At 46.9% G+C, this 18,996-nt stretch overlaps 1 protein-coding gene across 2 annotated transcripts in view; it reads left to right on the plus strand.

Annotated features, from left to right (window-relative positions):
• Window positions 1–18,996, plus strand: part of ABCE1 (ATP binding cassette subfamily E member 1) — a 100,501-nt gene that overhangs the window by 68,161 nt on the left and 13,344 nt on the right. For both annotated transcript variants that reach the window (XM_073549792.1, XM_073549791.1), the window contains exons 12-13: window positions 5,700–5,759; window positions 5,918–5,976. In XM_073549792.1, the coding sequence (XP_073405893.1) occupies window positions 5,700–5,759; window positions 5,918–5,976 (119 nt within the window). The remainder of the gene's footprint in view (window positions 1–5,699; window positions 5,760–5,917; window positions 5,977–18,996) is intronic.

Genomic DNA, 18,996 nt, shown 5'->3' on the forward strand with positions numbered 1-18,996 from the left:
TTGGACTACTTTTGCGACTACGAATCCTCCGGTTTCAAGTTTTCAACCACTACAGTCCTTCCTCTCCCAGATGTGCATCCCTCAGGGATACCAACGGCAAATTCACACAGTAGTTGGCAAGGTCAGCCTTGCAAGCGGCCGCCGCTATATCATGTCCTGCCTTCGCCTCCACCCAGGTTGCACAGTTCTATAGATGCGTGGCCTAGCTTGCTCATCACAGCATTCTTCCTGGAGGCCGGTCGGAAGAATTGACTGTCCTCGCTGCTCCAAAAGTTTTCTTGCAATGAAGACATGGTTTCCACCTTCCCGAGCCAGCAAAATCGTTCCCATGTAAGGGTCCATTTGGCTTACGGTTTCATGAGCGAACTTGTCCCTAAAGATGTCCCTCCCCAACTTGCCGTTTGGCTCCAATAGGTCAAATTATTAGGTCACCGAAAGGGCAGGCTCTCTCCTTCCTCTGACTAAACCTTGTCGTTCTTCCATTTTCCTCAGCGTAGCTTGTTGGAGATATAGGATTGAGTCCATCCTTGTTTTTCAGGTAGAAATTTTCTTCGTTCAGCATTTGTATTCTGTGACTCGCATGATTTTTCCCTTGTTCCAGGAAGCTTTTATCCAGGCCCTGATTTCTTCAGGGCTTCAGACATTTCTGCTTTGTGCAACGGACCTATTCATTTTCCTATTTATTTGGTAGCCTTCCCTTTCAGACTCTCATCCACGCCTGGGGTCTCAAAGGGTCTGTAGTAGCGGTAGTGCTGTGCTGAGCATCAAAGGTTCAGTGTCCATCATTCTTAATTTTCCTTTCTCTCGTCCGCCTCGGACCTTTTCTTCGTGACACTCTTTCATCAGGCTACCTAGCCAGAACAACGGTACTTATCAAGCTCAGGCTTGAAGTGTAGAGGTCCTCTGGCCTCCAGGTCAGCGGCTGCTCGCTGAATCCGGTCGGCATTAGTAGGGTTGCCGGGTTCGGGAAGGACTGCTTTCTTGCGAGTACGACGCACTCTGCTCGGGCAGTGCGTGTCCTCCTGGCGGTACTCTTTGGGCCTTCGCCCAGCACCTCTGCAGTGTCATGATATAAACTCCACAGGTCCACGAGGACCTGTGCCTAGCTTCAGAGCCCATACCTAGCTTCAGAGAGTGCCGGTTGGAGTTAAGACCTCGCAGATGACCTTGCAGGTGACGATGGTGACTTCCTCGTCCTGATTGGAGTTGTCTGCTGTTCCCTCCCCTTGGGGACTGCTTTGGGACATCCCATGGTTTTCTGTGTCCCCCAATGAAGCGATAGAGAAAACAGGATTTTTAGTTGCTTATCGTGAAATCTGTTTCTCTGAGTCTTCATTGGGGGACACCGCACCCTCCCAAGTTGAACAGCGCTGTTTACTGTATTATATTGTTTTTGTTTTTTCTGTGGTTCCTGTCTCGTTTACTGATTGCTTCTCCTACTGCTTTCTCACTAACTGAGTATCCTACTTCCTGTCTGTGGGGTGTACACTGCGGAGGAGGAGCTAACTTTTTTTCTGCATAGTGGCAGCCTCCTAGTGGCAGCAGCAAACACCCATGGTTTTCTGTGTCCCCCAATGAAGGCTCAGAGAAACAGATTTTACGGTAAGCAACTAAAAATCCAGTTATCCTATCCAGCCGCCAAGTACCTTTATGTATTATTAACAGCTGTATGATGCCATAGAAAATGATTTGATGTAGTTTAACCATGACATTCATCATGGTGCCAGGCCACCATATCCCGGTACAGTAAGATGTGAAGAGTTCCACCTGTCCCAAATCTTATCAAATTTCCCTAAACAGCCCCTATCAATTCTATCCACGCCCTGAGAGAGGGATGTGCACCACCCATCCAGCGTAATGCCAGCACCTTTCTAGCCAGAAAGTGTGTCTCAAGCAGAAAAAATTTAACATAGTGTCCCCAAATTTCTTTGTCTAGCACCCCAAATAAGCAGACTAGAGGACTGAGGGGAACATGGGCTTGTACCAGAGTTGTCAACAACAATGTTACTTGACTCCAGTAAGATAGGATAATAGGGCAGCCCCATTCCATGTGTATGAAATTTGCTTCCAGCGAGTGACATCTCAAACATTCTTATGTTTGGGAACGAACCATTTTAAAAATCTGCAGCGTATTTAGATATGACTGATGTATGATATACAACTGGGTTATTCTATTATTGACTGATGGGGAGACCCCAATTGGAGATTCTAGAATCTCCTCCCAATCCTCATCGTGAGCATCAGGGATGAGGCAAGCGTCGGAGTGGAGCACCTTGGGCCCACCAGAGAAAATCATTCTTGGGGCCCACTATGTAGCTACATAGAAATAAATACAAGACCACCAATTGTGTGGTAAAACACACTAATATCAGGGTATAATATAAATAGTACAAATCTTAATTATGTAGCAGGAGTTGGGGTAGCCTCCCTCATAGAATATAAAGCAGCCCCCTCATATAGTATAATGCAGCCCCCTCATAGAATATAATGCAGCCCCCTCATAGAATATAAAGCAGCCCCCTCATATAGTATAATGCAGCCCCCTCATATAGTATAATGCAGCCCCCTCATAGAATATAATGCAGCACCCTCATAGAATATAATGCAGCCATCTCATAGAATATAGCCCTCTCATAGGGTATAATGCTGCCCCCTCATAGGGTATAATGCTATATAGATATAGAGTTAGATAGATATAGATAGAAAGATAGATATAGAAATAGATAGATATAGAGATAAGATAGTAGATAATGGATAGATAGAGATAGATAATAGATAGAGATCGATAGAGATAGATATAAAGATAGATATAGATGGAAATATAAATATAGAGATAGATTGATAGATATAGAGATAGATAGAAAATAGATAATGGATAGATAGATAAACGATAGATAGAGAGAGAGAGATAGAGAGATAGATAGCTATAGATAGAAAGATAGATATAGAGATAGATAGAGAGATAGATAATAGATAGAGATAGATAATAGAAATATAGAGATATAGTAGTAATAATAATAATAATATAGAGATATATAGAGATAGATAGTTACAGATATATATAGATAGATATAGAGATAGATATAGAGTTAGATAGATATAGATAGAGCGATAGATAGAGATATAGAGATAATAGATATAAAGATAGATATAGAGATAGATAGATATAGTGATAATAGATAGCTATAGAGAGAGAGCGATAGATACATAGCATTAGATATAGAGATAGATAGATATAGATAGATAGAGAGATAAATATAGAGATAAATAATGGATAGATAGATAGAGATAGATAGATATAGAGACAGATAGATAGTTAGATAAATAATAGAGAAAGATAGATAGATATAGATAATAGAGGAAGATATATATAGAGAGAGAGATATATAGAGATAGATATAGAGATAGATAGAGACAGATAGAGAGATAGAGATATAAAAAAACAAACCACGATACTCACCTCTCCTCCTCGCTCCCACGCTGATCCCGGCTTCAGTGTCAGGAGCTGCCCCCTCTGCCAGACACACAGCGGGTGCGCGATGTAGTGACGTCATCGTGCTCTGGCTGTGAGTCAGGAGCAGAGGGGACTGAGGGCGGCACCGGCCCTGATTTACAGGTGCAGAGCGGCTTACTGGGCTGGGGGCGGGGCCTCTGGGGGTGGAGACTGTGAAATGATATTCACTGCTTTGCAGTGAATATTCATTTTTCTTTAGCAGCGGGGACAGGGACTTCTGCCTCCTGTCACCCGCTGCTGCTCCACTGGCAGGGGCCCCCATAGCAGCTGCTTGGTGTGCGACACACCACTGGCTGGGGGCCCCTGGAGCAGCAGGGGCCCTAGGCAACTGCTGGCCCTGTATGCCAGCAGGTGCCAGAGCCTACCAGATGCCAGGGCCCACCGGAGAATCCACCGGTTCTCCGGTGGGCCAGTCCGACGCTGGATGAGGCCCTCCCATCTTCCCTTAATTTACACTATGGCAGACTTGGTTCCCACCGATAACATGTATGTATAGAGCAGAAATGAGACCCTGGGGACCCTGCGACTTAAGGATTCCTATTAGAGGGAAAGATGAGATGATTTGAGTCGTACTCACATAGCGTAGATGCGACTGGAAAGCTGATCTGAGCTGAAGGTAGTAAAAAAACTGGGACCTCGGGACATTATATGTAGATTTAATTTGCTCAAAGGACATTAGAACGTTACCGTCATACAAATCCTTGATCGAGAAAACATTATGTGAAATGCAAACACCCACCCAACTTTCGGTGTATAGTAATCAGTTGTGTGGGTGGGAGGAGGTGAGGGAGGTTGGACTACAAGGCACCAGGCAGCTTGTCCTGTACTGATAATCTCCTTTGATAAAACTCTGATAGTATTGAAACAGCAAAACACAGACCAGTAATAGACACATTGCTGAAATCGGGATCCCTTAGGGGGCCCCGTTACATGCTTCAATGTCCCAGCGATCTCACCATCGATCTGACGGGGATGTGAACGCTGGGACATAGCTGATCGCTGGTGAGCTGTCACATAGACACTCACCAGCGAGCAAGCTGGTATCCAAGGTAAGCAGCGGGTAACTAAGAGCCGCGCGGCTCTTAGGCCTGTTTCACACTTCCGTTTTTGTGTCCGCCAAACGGATCAGTTTCCGTTTTTTTGACGGAAACTGATGCAAACGGATCCGTTTTTTTAAAAACGGATCCGTTTTTTTGACAGATCCGTGGTAACCGTAATGGAAGTCTATGGGACAAAAAAAACCGGATCCTGCAAAAAATGGCGGATCCGTTTTTTTACGGAAAACAACAGATTGTGACGGATTTGAAAAAACGGAAGTGTGAAACAGGCCTTAGTTACCCGCTGTTTACCCTGGATACCAGCTCCAAGCGTCGCTGATCGTTGGTCTCTCGCTGTCACACGCAGCAATGTGTGCTGCCCAGCAGGAGACCAACGATAGAATTATGGCCCAGACCATTAGGCAACGATTAACGATCAGCCAGCCTACATGTCACATGCAACGATGTTGTTTCGACATCGCTGCAACGTCACCAAACTGGTGACGTTGCAATGATATCATTCACAATATCGTTGTGTGTAACAGGGCCTTTATGGTATGTGCACACATGGCGGATTTGCTGCGGATCCGCTGCAGATTTCCTAGTGATGTGCAGTGTTAATCTATGGGAAATAAAAACTGCTGTGCACATGCTGTGGAAAAATCCGAGCGTAAACGCAGCAGTTTATTTTCTGCAGCATGTCAATTCTTTGTGCGGATTCCGCAACGTTTTTACACCCATTGTAGGAATCCGCAGGTGTAAAAATGCAGGCCAAATCCGCAGGAAAAACGTGTGGATTTGGACTTGCGGATCCTGCCAAAAATAGTAGATTCCGCGCAGAAAATTCCGCACAGCAATCCACAACGTGTGCACATACCCTTACCCTACAAAATGATGCTCTCATATTGTATAGCTAAAACCTGCTGACAGATTCCCTTTAAGGAAAATCCGAAACCATGAAATGCTTGTGAACAGTCGTGTCTAGCAATGCAGCACAGCCCCATTACTTCCAGTTAATGTGACAGCGACGTAGTAATTGTGAATTTGCCATTTGGTCCTCTGCACAGGAATTATATTGCGAAGTAGCTAAATTTTACTCCTTTCTGTTCAATGCAACTAAGAATAAATGTTATCATTTATTACATCAGGAACTGGTAAAACCACATTTATCCGAATGCTGGCTGGGAGACTGAAGCCAGATGAAGGAGGTAAGAAAAAATTAATTTAAAATTTTTATTTGTTTTTACATTAATTCTTTCAACATAGCTGATTTTGCTTTATGAACACTATAGTTTTCATTCACGTATTTTGAATTTAGAAAACAATGCAGAGTAGCTAATGTCAAGAAACTGATTTTATTTTGCAGGTGATGTACCAGTTCTTAATGTGAGCTACAAACCCCAGAAGATCAGTCCAAAATCAACAGTAAGTTTTCTCCTGCCTGAAAATGTTAAATATAGGTGTCTGCATCGTGATTACAAAACCCTAGTTTTAAGATGGATTCTTGTTAAGTCTTGCTTGAAAATTGGTTTCAGCAATTAACATTAACCCCTTATCGACCGCCGATACGCCATTCAATGGCTGCAGTTAAGGATACTTATGCCTTTTTAACAGCGCTGAGAAATAAGTGTATAGCACCCCCCCAGGGACGGAATTTCTCTGGGGCCTCGGCTACCGGAGGTAGCCGAGAACCCAGAGAACATAATTCGGGTCGGTTTTTACCGATCCCAGTGTTGTGATCGCCGTTATTAACAGTATAACGGCGACCGCAAAAAAAATAAATCAGATTTCCCATTTAATTTCTCTCTCCTCTGATGTGATCGCACATCAGAGGAGAGAGAAATGGGGTGCCCGATCCCCCACCCCGGTACCTCCGGAGTCCCTGCAACCCCCCCCCGGGAAGTCCTCTGGCTGCCGGCAGCGTCTTCCAGGAGAAAATGGCATGCGCAGTGCACCCGTCGAGATCTGCCGGACGGCACCCTGCAACAATAGGAAATTTTTCCTATTGGTTCGTTTTGATCACTGTGATAGACCCTATTACAGTGATCAAAATAAAAAAAAAAATTGTAAATCAAACCCTCTTTTATCACCCCCTTAGTTAGGTAAAAATAATAAAATAAAGTATTTCTATTTCTCCATTAGGGTTAGGGTGGGGGCTATAATTAAAGGTGGGGGCTAGGGTTTGTGTTAGGTTTATGGGTGGGCTAAAGTTAGGGTGGGGGCTAGGGTTTGGGTTAGGCTTGGGTTAGGGTGGGGTTACGGGTGTGACTAGAGTTTGGGTTAGAGTGGGGCTAGGGTTATGGCTGGGCTAAAGTTGGGGTGGGGGCTAGGGTTAGGGTTGGGCTAAAGTTAGGGGTATGTTAAGGTTAGGTTTGTGGTTATGGTTAGGGATGGGTTAGGGTTTGAGTGAGAGTTGGGGGGTTTCCACTGTTTAGGTACATCAGGGGGTCTCCAAGCGCAACATGGCGCCACCATTGATTTCAGCCAATTTTGTGTTCCAAAAGTCAAACGGTGCTCCCTCCCTTCTGAGCCCTGCCATGCACCCAAACCAGTGGCCTTCCCCCACATACAGGGTATTGGAGTACTCAGGAGAAATTGCACAACAAATTTTGTGGGCCATTTTCTTCTGATACCCTTGTGAAAATAAAAAAAAATTGGTTCCAAAGTAATTTTTTTGTGAAAAATAAAATATTCATTTTGTCTCTCCACATTGCTTTAGTTCTCGTGAAGCACCTGAAAAATGTGAGGTGGTCCTTAAAAAAATGGCTTTGTAAATTTTTTTGGAAAAATTAGAAATTGCTGGTCAACTTTTAACCCTTATAATGCCTAACAAAAAAAATTATTTCCAAAATTGCGCTGATGTAAAGTAGACATGTGGAAAATGTTATTTATAAACTATTTTGTGTGACACCACTCTCTGATTTAAGGGAATAACAATTAAATTTTTGAAATGTGCAAAAGTTTAAGAAATTTTGCCAATTTTCCGTTTTGTTTTGTTTTTTTTCCGTAAATAAACGCAAATTATCTCAAAGAAATTTTACCACTAACATGAAGTACAATATGTCACGAAAAAGCAATCTCAGAATCAGTGGGACACATTGAAGCATTCCAGAGCTGTAACCTCAAAAAGTGACAGTGGTCAGAATTGTAAAAATTGGCTTGGTCATTAAGTACCAAATTGGCTGTCACTAAGGGGTTAAATCAGTTTTTTTTTTTTTTTTTTCTGACCTTAATTTGTGGTCATATTTTTTAGGAGGGTGTGGTAAGGAGGGGTAAGGCTGGTTTCACACTTGCGTTTTTTTGCGCTGCTTTTTAGCGCAAAAAAAGCATGCGTTTTTCCCCCTATACTTTAACATGGGTGCGCATATGTGCGCATACATATGCGCATGTACACGTTTATATGTGCATGCGTTTTTTTGCAGTGTGCGCTCGGGCGCACAAAATGCATCCTGTTGCATTTTTTGTGCGTCCGACTTGCCCCAAAAAAACGCATGCGCACGCAATGCGGGGTTTTTTTTACAGCAAAACACCCATTAAAGTCTATGGGTGCGCATTGTAATGCGCACGTATGCGCAAAAAAAGCATGCTTTTTTAAAAAAAATGCACCAAAACCCGCAAAAAAAGCACACAAACGCATGATGCGTTTTTTTCATGTGTTTGTGTGCGCAAAAAACGCGCAGCAAAAAAACGCAAGTGTGAAAGTAGCCTAACATGCTAATAATGTCAAGTCATTAACCCTTTCACGACATGTGTCGTACTAGTACAGCGCATTTCGTATCTCCCCCTTTGATGAGGGCTCCGTCGGTGAGCCCACATCAAAGTCAGGACAAGTCAGCTGTTTTGAACCCCTGACATGTGTCCTCGGAGTTGTTGATGGCAGACTGCTATGAGCGCCACCCAGTGGTCGGCGTTCATAGCAATGGTGTCATTCTGCTATATAGAGGTGATCTATGCATCAGGCGATCAAAAGAATATATCTGCACAAAAGTGGTATCATTAAAAACGTCAGCTTGGCATGCAAAAAATAAGCCCTCACCCAACCCCAGATCACGAAAAATGGAGACGCTACGGGTTTCGGAAAATGGCACATTAGTTTTTTGTTTTGTTTTTTTTAGCAAACTTTCGTTTTTTTTTATCACCACTTAGATAAAAGAGAACCTAGACATGTTTGGTGTCAAAGAATGACCTAGAGAATCATAATGGCAGGTCAGTTTTAGCATTTAGTGAACCTAGCATAAAAGCCAAATGAAAAACAAGTGTGTGATTGCCCTTTTTTTTTTGCAATTCACCGCGCTTGGAATTTTTTTTCCCGTTTTCGAGTACACGACATGGTAAAACCAATGGTGTCTTTCGAAAGTACAACTCGTCCTGCAAAAAATAAGCCCAGACATGGCCATATTGATGACAAAATAAAAAAGTTATGACTCTGGGAAGAAGGGGAGCGAAAAACAAACGCAAAACCGGAAAAGGGCTCAGTCATGAAGGGGTTAGTTATCAATCACCCATTATTATTTAGGACAGTTTGTGCAGGGAATGTAAGGAGTAGGCTTAGTAGCTAAGCTCGCTCTACATGCAGCTGATGTCAACTGTGTATCGTTTAATCCTTAAGAGTCTGCTATCAATAGTAAACTGCGTAATCGAAGCGGTGAGATAGAAGTAGGGGGGAGCCTTCTGAATCCCAGCCCACCCTTGCTTTCCACCACCAGCAGCCAAATCAAAACATGCAGATGGTTTGCTATGGCAGCTGTGAAAAATCCCAGGCCTGCCTTCCTACAATTTTTATGCAGCTGAGGAAAGGCGCAATTTACTGCAATACACAAGTATTGTAGTGTTTTACAAGCACTCAAGTGACCTATAAGGGATTTTCTCCTACGCCTCATTGGGGGACACAGAGACAGTGGGTGTTATGCTGCTGGCCACCAGGAGGACACTAAGTAAACCAGAAAAAAAAGTTAGCTCCTCCCCTGCAGTATACACCCTCTCGCTGGCTGAGATTTCTCCAGATCTTGCTTAATGTCTATAGGAGGCACTTGGGTCTGGTTTCAGACCCCACTGTTTTTATTTGATTTTTGATTTTTCTGTAAATTTTTATTTTTCAATTAACGGAATGAAGGGGGCAACGGTTCCTTTCTACGGCCTGCTCTCCCCCGAACCAACAACAGGCAAGCACGCAGAGTATACCTCCCCGTACACTTTCCTGCGACGACTGGCGATGATCCTTACGGTCCCGGTAATCCACGGATACGAGGGCAAGCGCATGGAGTGCAATGGAGAAGACTGGAACAGCGCTTCCGGATGCCCTGAATCAGCCCCATAGCTCTCCATCCCCCTGCTATAGGGAGGATCGATTGAGCATACCCCTTTAAGAACTCCTCCAGCTCTGCTTCATCAGCCAGAAGGATGAGACCTGCATAGATGGCCCCGGACAGCGCGGCTTGCCGAGCACTGGAGTGGAGGTATGGGGTCGGGTCCTGGCCCCTGTGAGAAGCGCTGACTTAGCGTCAGCGGCGGTGCACCGGCGCCCCATCGCGGCCCCCCCCCACCCACACTCTCGGCGCTCAGGTAGGCCAAAAAATTTACTAGGCCGCAATTTGAATGGCGCCGCCCACTAGTGCCGCCGCTTCCCTGCCCCCGGGGCCTACTGCGGGTAGGCCAAAAATTTAGTCTGCAATTTAAATAGTGCCGCCCGCGCTAACGTCGCCGCCCCCTCATCTTGGCGCCTCATTACTTGCGAGACGCGCAATTCTAATCTCTGGGGCCATGTATTTTACCTCAGCTGCCGTTAACCCTTTCAGGAGCGCTATGCCTGCTCTGGACAACCGGATACCGGGTGACACCACAGGGCCACCGCTTTCCTCCCGGGGGACACAGCACAGAACCGTGGGTAAGCTGCATCTGCCCTCACATTAAAGCTTAACACCTTCCCTGCACATTCCCTGCAGGTGCAGACAGACTTTGCCGTTAACCCTCTCAGGAGCGCTATGTCTCAATCTAAGGAGGCTAAACGGGCTGCTAAGAAGCACACTGCGTTTTTTACCGTGTGTACCACTTGCAAGTCTGCCTTACCCAGTGCACAGACTAATCCGTTATGCACGGACTGCGTCCCTGCCTGCGCTCCAACGCCCCTCGCCGCCGCTGCTGACGGGCCTCCTGTGTTTAGTACCCCTGAGTGGGCTGCGTCCCTGTCACGGTCGGTGGAGTCTCTGACCCAGGCTATATTTTCCCTCTGGGAGGACTCTTTAAGTCAGAAAGCGTCCTTACCTCCCGAGGAGGGCTCTGGCGTCGGCCGGGAACCGTCCACAGCAGGGGCCATACTCGTTCAAGGGATGGTCAGGTCTCTAGAAAGCGGACCCATGACGCGTCCCCTAGTTCCGTTCGGGCCTCAGCATCGGCGATTCCTGTCTCTTGCTCTCCCTCTCCTGAGGTTCACAGCGAGCACGATTCTGAAATCGAATCTGACACGTCAGCCCCTCAGAATCCCCCAACTGATCAAGAGTCGCCTGATTCTCTTATAGAATAAGTCAACAGGATTCTGAAGTTGGACGAGGAAAATATTCCCGCTCCAGCACACCCTATCCCATTTAAGAAAACCAAGCGTGTGCGCTGGTTATTTACCAGCCATCCAGTGTTTAAGGAAATTGTCCAGAAACAGGGATCGTCCACATAAGCGGTTCACAGGGCAAAAGTCTACTCAGCTAAATACCCTTTTGATCCAGACCTAATGAAGGATTGGTTACAGTCCCTTCCGGTGGACCCTCCTGTATCGCGTCTTGCTTCTAAAACGCTCCTATCCGTTTATGAGGATTCCTCAGTCAGAAACCCCTCCAATCGTCAAATTGACTACCTTGCCCGTTCAGTTTTTGAAGCTTCAGGAGCAACGCTTTTTCCATCTTTCGCGGCAATTTGGTTCACTAAGGCAATGGCTGCTTTGGCAGAAGTCTTTTTTTACTTCCTTCCAGGGCACCAATCTTGCTTCGAAAGGCAACAACTGTCGCCAGGCGGATAATTCACGCAGCGGACTTTGTAGTAGACGCTTCTTTTGATGCCGCCAATTGCGCGGCTCAAACTGCCGCTAATGCGATCTCCATTAGAAGAGCCCTATGGCTCAGCGGCTGGTGGGCGGATGGCACATCTAAAAGATCGTGGACTTCTCTCCCCTTTCAAACGGGTCGTCCTTTTGTAGAGAACCTGGACCAGCTCATTTCTCATACTACTAAGGGGAAAAAAGTAAATTCCTTCCCCAGCAAAAAGCTGTTTGGCTGTTTCCCAACCAACAGCTGACGCGTTTTCCATCTTTTCGCAACAATTCCGGTTGGTCCTCCACTACCTTCTCTTCCGGATCAGGTCGGTCCCCATGCAGAGGCAAAGGCTCCCAGGTCTCATACAGACCTAACTGCTCTTGGAAACCCAGGCCTAGGGCTTCTGGATCTAGGGGAGCCAGATCTCCTACCCAATGACTTGTTGCGGTATCCGGCAGACACCGACAAAGTTGGCGGTCGCCTACATTCCTTCAGCCACACTTGGCTCGCGGTCGTCCTCCGGATACAAGATAGAATTTTCTTCTCCCCCCTCCAACTCGTTTTTTTCCTTTTCTCTCCCCCCAAGAAAAAGACAAGAGCCTTCCTTCCGGCTGTTCAGGCTCTGCTAAGGGACGGAGTCATCATTCCGGTCCCTCATCACTAGAGGTTCAAGGGTTTTTTATTCAAACCAATAATAATAATAATAATAATAATAAATTTTATTTTTATAGCGCCGACATATTCCGCAGCACTTTACATTTCAGAGGGGATTTGTACAGACAATAGACATTACAGCATTACAACCTTTTTGTGGCTACAAAAAAGGACGGGACGATGCAACCCATTCTGGATCTCAAACTGTTAAATCAGTTTGTCAAGGTACGGCGTTTCCGAATGGAATCTCTCCGATCAGTTGTCGCTTCCATGAAAAAAGGAGAGTTCCTAGCATCCATCGACATAAAGGACGCTTACCTTCACATTCCGTTCTGCCCGTCCCACCAGCAGTTCCTGCGTTTTGCAATTCACGAGGAACACTTCCTGTTCGTTGCCTTGCCCTTCGGACTCGCCACCGCGCCCTGGGTCTTTACCAAGGTCATGGCCATTCTCCACTCACGGGGAGTGGTGTTTGTTACCGTATCTGGACGACCTGCTCATCAAGGGCCCATCTTTTCCAGCCTATGAGGAATCCGTGGATGTAACAGTAAATACACTTTCTCATCTGGGGTGGAAGATAAACTTCGAAAAGTCTTTCCCAAAACCGGCTCAGCAGATTTCCTTTTTAGGAATGATCTTGAGATTGCAAAGGAGAAAGTTTATGGATTAAACGTGCGCTGCTTGACAGATCACTCCTTCCAGATTATGTTAATTGTCATCCCCTGAGGAAGAAGTGTAAACTTCGAAACGCGTTGGAAAATAAAAGTACAATTAACATAATCTGGAAGGAGTGATCTGTCAAGCAGCGCACGTTTAATCCATAAACTTTCTCCTTTGCAATCTGATGATTCGTGGTCACGGAGTGGCCCTTTGGATGTGCAGCAGCCTGACCTTCCGTTCCTATATGTCTGAAACTCTCCTACATAAGGTGAGTATAATGATTTGATTTTACATCAATCTTTACTCGGGTAAGACCCTATTGCGCTTTTTTCCTTTCAGCTGTCTGACTATAGGAATGATCTTGGACACTTCCCGCGGGTTGGTCATTCTCCCTCCAGAAAAGACCCAAGCCTTACAACAGGCAGCGCGGACTCTTTCCCGACCGGTTTCTCACTCCTTTCGTTTCAGCATGAGAGTTCTCGGAAAGATGGTGGCAGCGATGCAGTTCCATTTGCACAGTTTCACCTCCGTCCCTTACAACGTACGTTGCTGTTAGCTTGGGACAAGAACCCGTTCTCTCTGGACCGTCGGATCTTTCTGTCCCTGCGGGTCAGGCAAGCCCTCAGGTGGTGGACACTGAGGTCCTCCCTGAATCAAGGGAGGTCTTTTCTCCCAATAAGATGGTTGGTAGTAACCACCGACGCAAGACTTCTCGGCTGGGGTGCAGTCTTTCGTCACCACACGGCCCAGGGTCGTTGGTCGACCCGAGAGTCACGTTTCCCCATCAACATTTTGGAGATACAAGCGATCAGATTAGCTCTACGGAGTTTCCACCATCTCCTCGCAGGTCACCCCATGAGGATCCAATCCGACAACGCCACGGCTGTAGCGTATATCAACCGCCAGGGAGGTACCCGGAGCAGGATGGCCATGCACGAAGTGAGTCACATCCTCCATTGGCCCGATACCAACCGTTCGCCCATCTCCGCAATCGACATACCGAGCGCAGATAATTGGGCGGCAGATTTTCTCAGTCGCCAAGGCATTGCCTCGGGAGAGTGGTCTCTTCATCCGGAAGTCTTTCAGCAGATTTGTCATCGTTGGGGGACTCCGGATGTGGATCTCATGGCCTCAAGACTAAACAAGGTGCCTCGGTTCATTGCCTGATCGCGCAATCCATGCGCCATCGGAGCAGACGCTTCAGTTCTGCCATAGCACCGGTTGCGGCTCCCATACATCTTTCCCCCTCTTCACTTGCTTCCGAGGGTCATCAAGAAGATCAGAGCAGAGGGAGTACCAGTGATCCTAGTCGCGCCAGATTGGCCGCGCCGAGCATGGTATGCAGAACCAATACAATACAACTAGTTGTCGACGTCCCCTGGCGACTTCCAGATCGCATGGATCTACTCTCACAGGGCCCGATTTACCACCAGAACTCCGGGGCCCTGTCTTTAACGGCGTGGCCGTTGAATCCTGGATTTTAGCACAGGCTGGGTTCTCTCACGACGTGATTTCCACCATGATTAGTGCTAGGAAGCCTGTGTCCATGCGCATCTATCACCGCACCTGGAAAACCTTCTTTTCATGGTGAAAGGATCATGGTCGATCCCCTCTGATGTTTTCAGCCATATTGGAGTTCCTTCAATCTGGATTAAAATCAGGCCTCGTGCTTAGCTTGCTCAGGGGCCAAATTTCGGCCTTGTCAGTGCTTTTCCAACGCAAAATTGCCACCAAACTTCAGGTCAAGACGTTCATTCAGGGAGTTTCCGATGTGGCGCCTCCTTATAGAAGGCCATTGGAATCATGGGACCTTATCCTGGTTCTTGGGGCCTTACAGGAGGCTCCTTTCGAACCACTGCAGGATGTGTCACTGACCGTCCTCTCTTGGAAGGTGGTCTTTCTAGTGGCAATTACGTCAATCAGACGAGTTTCGGAATTGGCAGCCCCGTTCCTGCCATTCTCCGTTCCTGAATTTTCATCAGGACAAGGTAGTTCTCAGGACGTCCCCGTCCTTCCTGCCCAAGGTCGTCTCCCCTTTCCATCTCAACGAGGAAATTATTTTGCCTTCCTTTTGTCCGGCGCCAGTCCATCGCATTGAGAAGGCCCTCCACACCCTGGATGTGGTTAGGGCTCTGAGATGGTACATCTCGCGGACGGCTCCCTTCCGCAAGTCAGATGCCCTGTTCAGGCTTCCAGAGGGGCAGAGGAAGGGTCTAGCCACTTCAAAAGCAACGCTAGCCAGGTGGATTCGCTTGGCGATTCAGGAATCCTACCGTGTTAGGAACGCGCCTGTCCCAGTAGGGATTAAGGCGCACTCTACCTGCTCAGTGAGCGCCTTGTGGGTCATTCGGCACCAGGAATCGGCAGAACAGGTCTGCAAGACTGCGACTTGGTCCAGTCTGCATACTTTTACAAGACATTACCAAATTCATTCTCAGGCCTCTGTGGATGCAGCTCTCGGCAGACGCAGCCTGCAATCGGCAGTACCTCAGTGTTGACTCAGTGGTACATGGGGTATTAGCAGACATATGCTCCCCACCCAGGGACTGCTTTAGGACGTCCCACTGTCTGTGTCCCCCAGTGAGGCGTAGGAGAAATAGGGATTTTTGTGTACTCACCGTAAAATCATTTTCTCCGAGCCAATCATTCGGGGACACAGCACCCACCCTGTTTAGCCTATTGGCTCACTGTAGCATTCTTAGGTTTTGCAGTAATTATGGTTATTGTTGACTGTTTATGCTCCTACTTTTTTCACCGAACTGGAGAAATCTCAGCCAGCGAGAGGGTATATACTGGAGGGGAGGAGCTAACTTTTTTTTCTGGTTTACTTAGTGTCCTCCTAGTGGCCAGCAGCATAACACCCACTGTCTCTGTGTCCCCCAATGATTGGCTCGGAGAAAAGGATATTACGGTGAGTACACAAATTTTCCTATTTCCTCTTTCAGAGGCCCTTTTACTCACCATCCCTGAGTTGAACACCAATCTCTGGCGCTGGCTGCGGCACTGACGTTCCATCAGCCGCCAATCTGTGCTCTCACTGGCTTCTGAGTGGGAAGTTTCATCTTCAAAGCAACATCAATTTTTCTAGATTCTCTTGAACACAGTTTTCGAAGGAACTCAGCAGCTAGGTTGTTCCACATATTTTGGAGAACTGACTACAGATCTTGTGCAGATGTAGGCTTATGTAAATTCTTCTGTCACTTCATAGTAATTCCTTTCAAGCTCGATTATGTTGACATCAGGTCTCTGTTGGGGCCATATTATCTTTCAGGACTACTGCTACTCTATGCTGAAGATAGTTCTTGGTAACATTGTTGGTATATATTGGGTTGTTGTCTTGCTTCAGAATTAAATTGTAGCCAATTGGTTTACTCCTTGATGGTATTGCATAATGAATAAGTATATGCCTTTCTCAGTATTAAAAATACCACTAACCCTGACCAAATCCCCATCTCCCTTTGTTGAAATACAGTCCCAAACTTTCAAGGAACCACCACCATGCTTCACTGTTGCCTGCAGACGATCATTTTTGTTTTGCTCTCCATCCCTTTCTGTTACAGCCAGATATTTCACATTTTGACTCCTCAGTTCAGAGCAACTGCTGCCAGGTTTCTGCATGTCAGTTCCAATGTTTTTGCACGTAATTCAGTCACTTGGCCTTGTTATTAGGCATTGCATTTTATCCGTAATACTTACAGGAAAACCATGTCTGGCCAGACTTCTTAGAGCAATAGATGAGTAGCTTTTCCCCACTTGTTTTTGCTGCCAATTCTCTAATGATGGCAGTGCTGGACAACTGATCTCAAAGGGAAGTACGGTCTTTCTATTGCTTCACTGTTTCCTTGGCCAACCACTGAATCTACAGTCCTGAACATTGCCCAGTTCTTGGAGTCCTCAATGCTGGAAAGTACAGGCAGATAGTGATTCATCATGAAATACCATCGGGGAGCAGGGTACATTTATTCTGCGGCAGGGCAAAGACCACACATATAGAGCCAATGTCATTAAGCACTGTCTTAATAGCATAAAGAACAAGGAGTCCTGGAAGTTATGATATGGCCCCTACAGAGCCCTAATCTCAACATTGATTAAGTCAGGGACTAGATGAAGAGACAGAAGGATTTGCACAAGTCTACATTCACAGAAGATCTGTGGTTAGTTCTCCATGTTGTTTGGAACAATCTCCCTCTCGAATTCCTTCCAAAACTATGCAGGTCTACGTAGAAGAATTGATGGTTTCCTGCGGTTTTGAAGACAAAAGGATGATCTCACTAAATATTGTTTTTTTTATTTAGATTTCTCTTTGGTTCATTCACTTTGCATGGTAATTGATACAAATAAAAAAAACAGAACTACCGTATATACTCGTGTATAAGCCGAGATTTTCAGCCCATTTTTTGGGGCTGAAAGTCCCCTCTCTCGGCTTATACAGGAGTCATATACCGGGGGGGATCGGCAGGGGAGTGGGAGCGGGGGTGTCTGATCATACTCACCCTTCTCTGCAGCTCCCCTGCTTGTTCCATGTTGTCGGCGCTGCTCTCTTCCTGCTTCAGCTGTCAAATGCTACCTGCTCATTAAATATGCGCATATTTAATGAGCGGGTACCACGTGACCGCTGAACCAGGAAGAGAGCAGCGCCGACAACATGGAACAAGCTGGGGAGCTGCAGAGACAAGCGCCAGGACCCGGTGAGTATGAAGGGGGGGTTGGGGGGCATATTCACCTGTCCCTGCGCTCTGCTGTCTTGCGTCCTCTGCAGTGACATTCAGGTCAGAGGGCGCTATCGCGCTCTCTGCCTGCACAGTCACTGCACAGCGCAACGCTGATGAGCAGGGGGCAGCGACTGAGGTGAGCATACAGGTTTTTGTTTTTTTTTTTTGTAAGGGAGGCAGCAGCAACATGATGGGGCCACACGCTGTGCAGAAATCTGGGGCCACTCACTGTGCAGAAAAGCTGGGGCCACTCACTGCAGAAAAGCTGGGGCCACTCACTGTGCAGAAAAGCTGGGGCCACTCACTGTGCAGAAAAGCTGGGGCCACTCACTGTGCAGAAAAGCTGGGGCCACTCACTGTGCAGATAACTGGGGCCACTCACTGTGCAGATAACTGGGGCCACTCACTGTGCATCATAACTGGGGCCACTCACTGTGCATCATAACTGGGGCCACTCACTGTGCATCATAACTGGGGCCACTCACTGTGCAGATAACTGGGGCCACTCACTGTGCAGAAAAGCTGGGGCCACTCACTGTACAGAAAAGCTGGGGCCACTCACTGTGCAGATAACTGGGGCCACTCACTGTGCATCATAACTGGGGCCACTCACTGTGCATCATAACTGGGGCCACTCACTGTGCATCATAACTGGGGCCACTCACTGTGCAGATAACTGGGGCCACTCACTGTGCATCATAACTGGGGCCACACACTGTGCAGCAAAGCTGGGGCCACTCACTGTGCAGCAAAGCTGGGGCCACTCACTGTGCATCATAACTGGGGCCACTCACTGTGCATCATAACTGGGGCCACTCACTGTGCATCATAACTGGGGCCACTCACTGTGCATCATAACTGGGGCCACTCACTGTGCATCATAACTGGGGCCACTCACTGTGCATCATAACTGGGGCCACTCACTGTGCATCATAACTGGGGCCACTCACTGTGCATCATAACTGGGGCCACTCACTGTGCATCATAACTGGGGCCACTCACTGTGCATCATAACTGGGGCCACTCACTGTGCATCATAACTGGGGCCACTCACTGTGCAGATAACTGAGGCCACTCACTGTGCACCCTCGGCTTATACACGAGTCAATACATTTTCCCAGTTTTTTGTGGCAAAATTAGGGGGGTCGGCTTATACTCGGGTCGGCTTATACTCGAGTATATACGGTAATAATAGTTTAAGTATTCTTACTAAACTATCTACCTTCACAACATGTGCCGTACTAGTACTGCGCATGTCATGTCTTCCCCTTTGATGTGGGCTCCGGCACTGAGCCCACATCTTTTCCAGCACGTCAGCTGTTTTGAATTCCACCCTCGGCTGTTAACCCATTAAATGCCGCTGTCAAACTCTGACAGCGGCATTTAACGTGCGCCTCCGG

The sequence above is a fragment of the Dendrobates tinctorius genome, unplaced genomic scaffold (genome assembly GCF_039654945.1).
Source record: "Dendrobates tinctorius isolate UK_male_01 unplaced genomic scaffold, ASM3965494v1 ptg000161l, whole genome shotgun sequence".
In the NCBI taxonomy this organism is placed as follows: domain Eukaryota; kingdom Metazoa; phylum Chordata; class Amphibia; order Anura; family Dendrobatidae; genus Dendrobates; species Dendrobates tinctorius.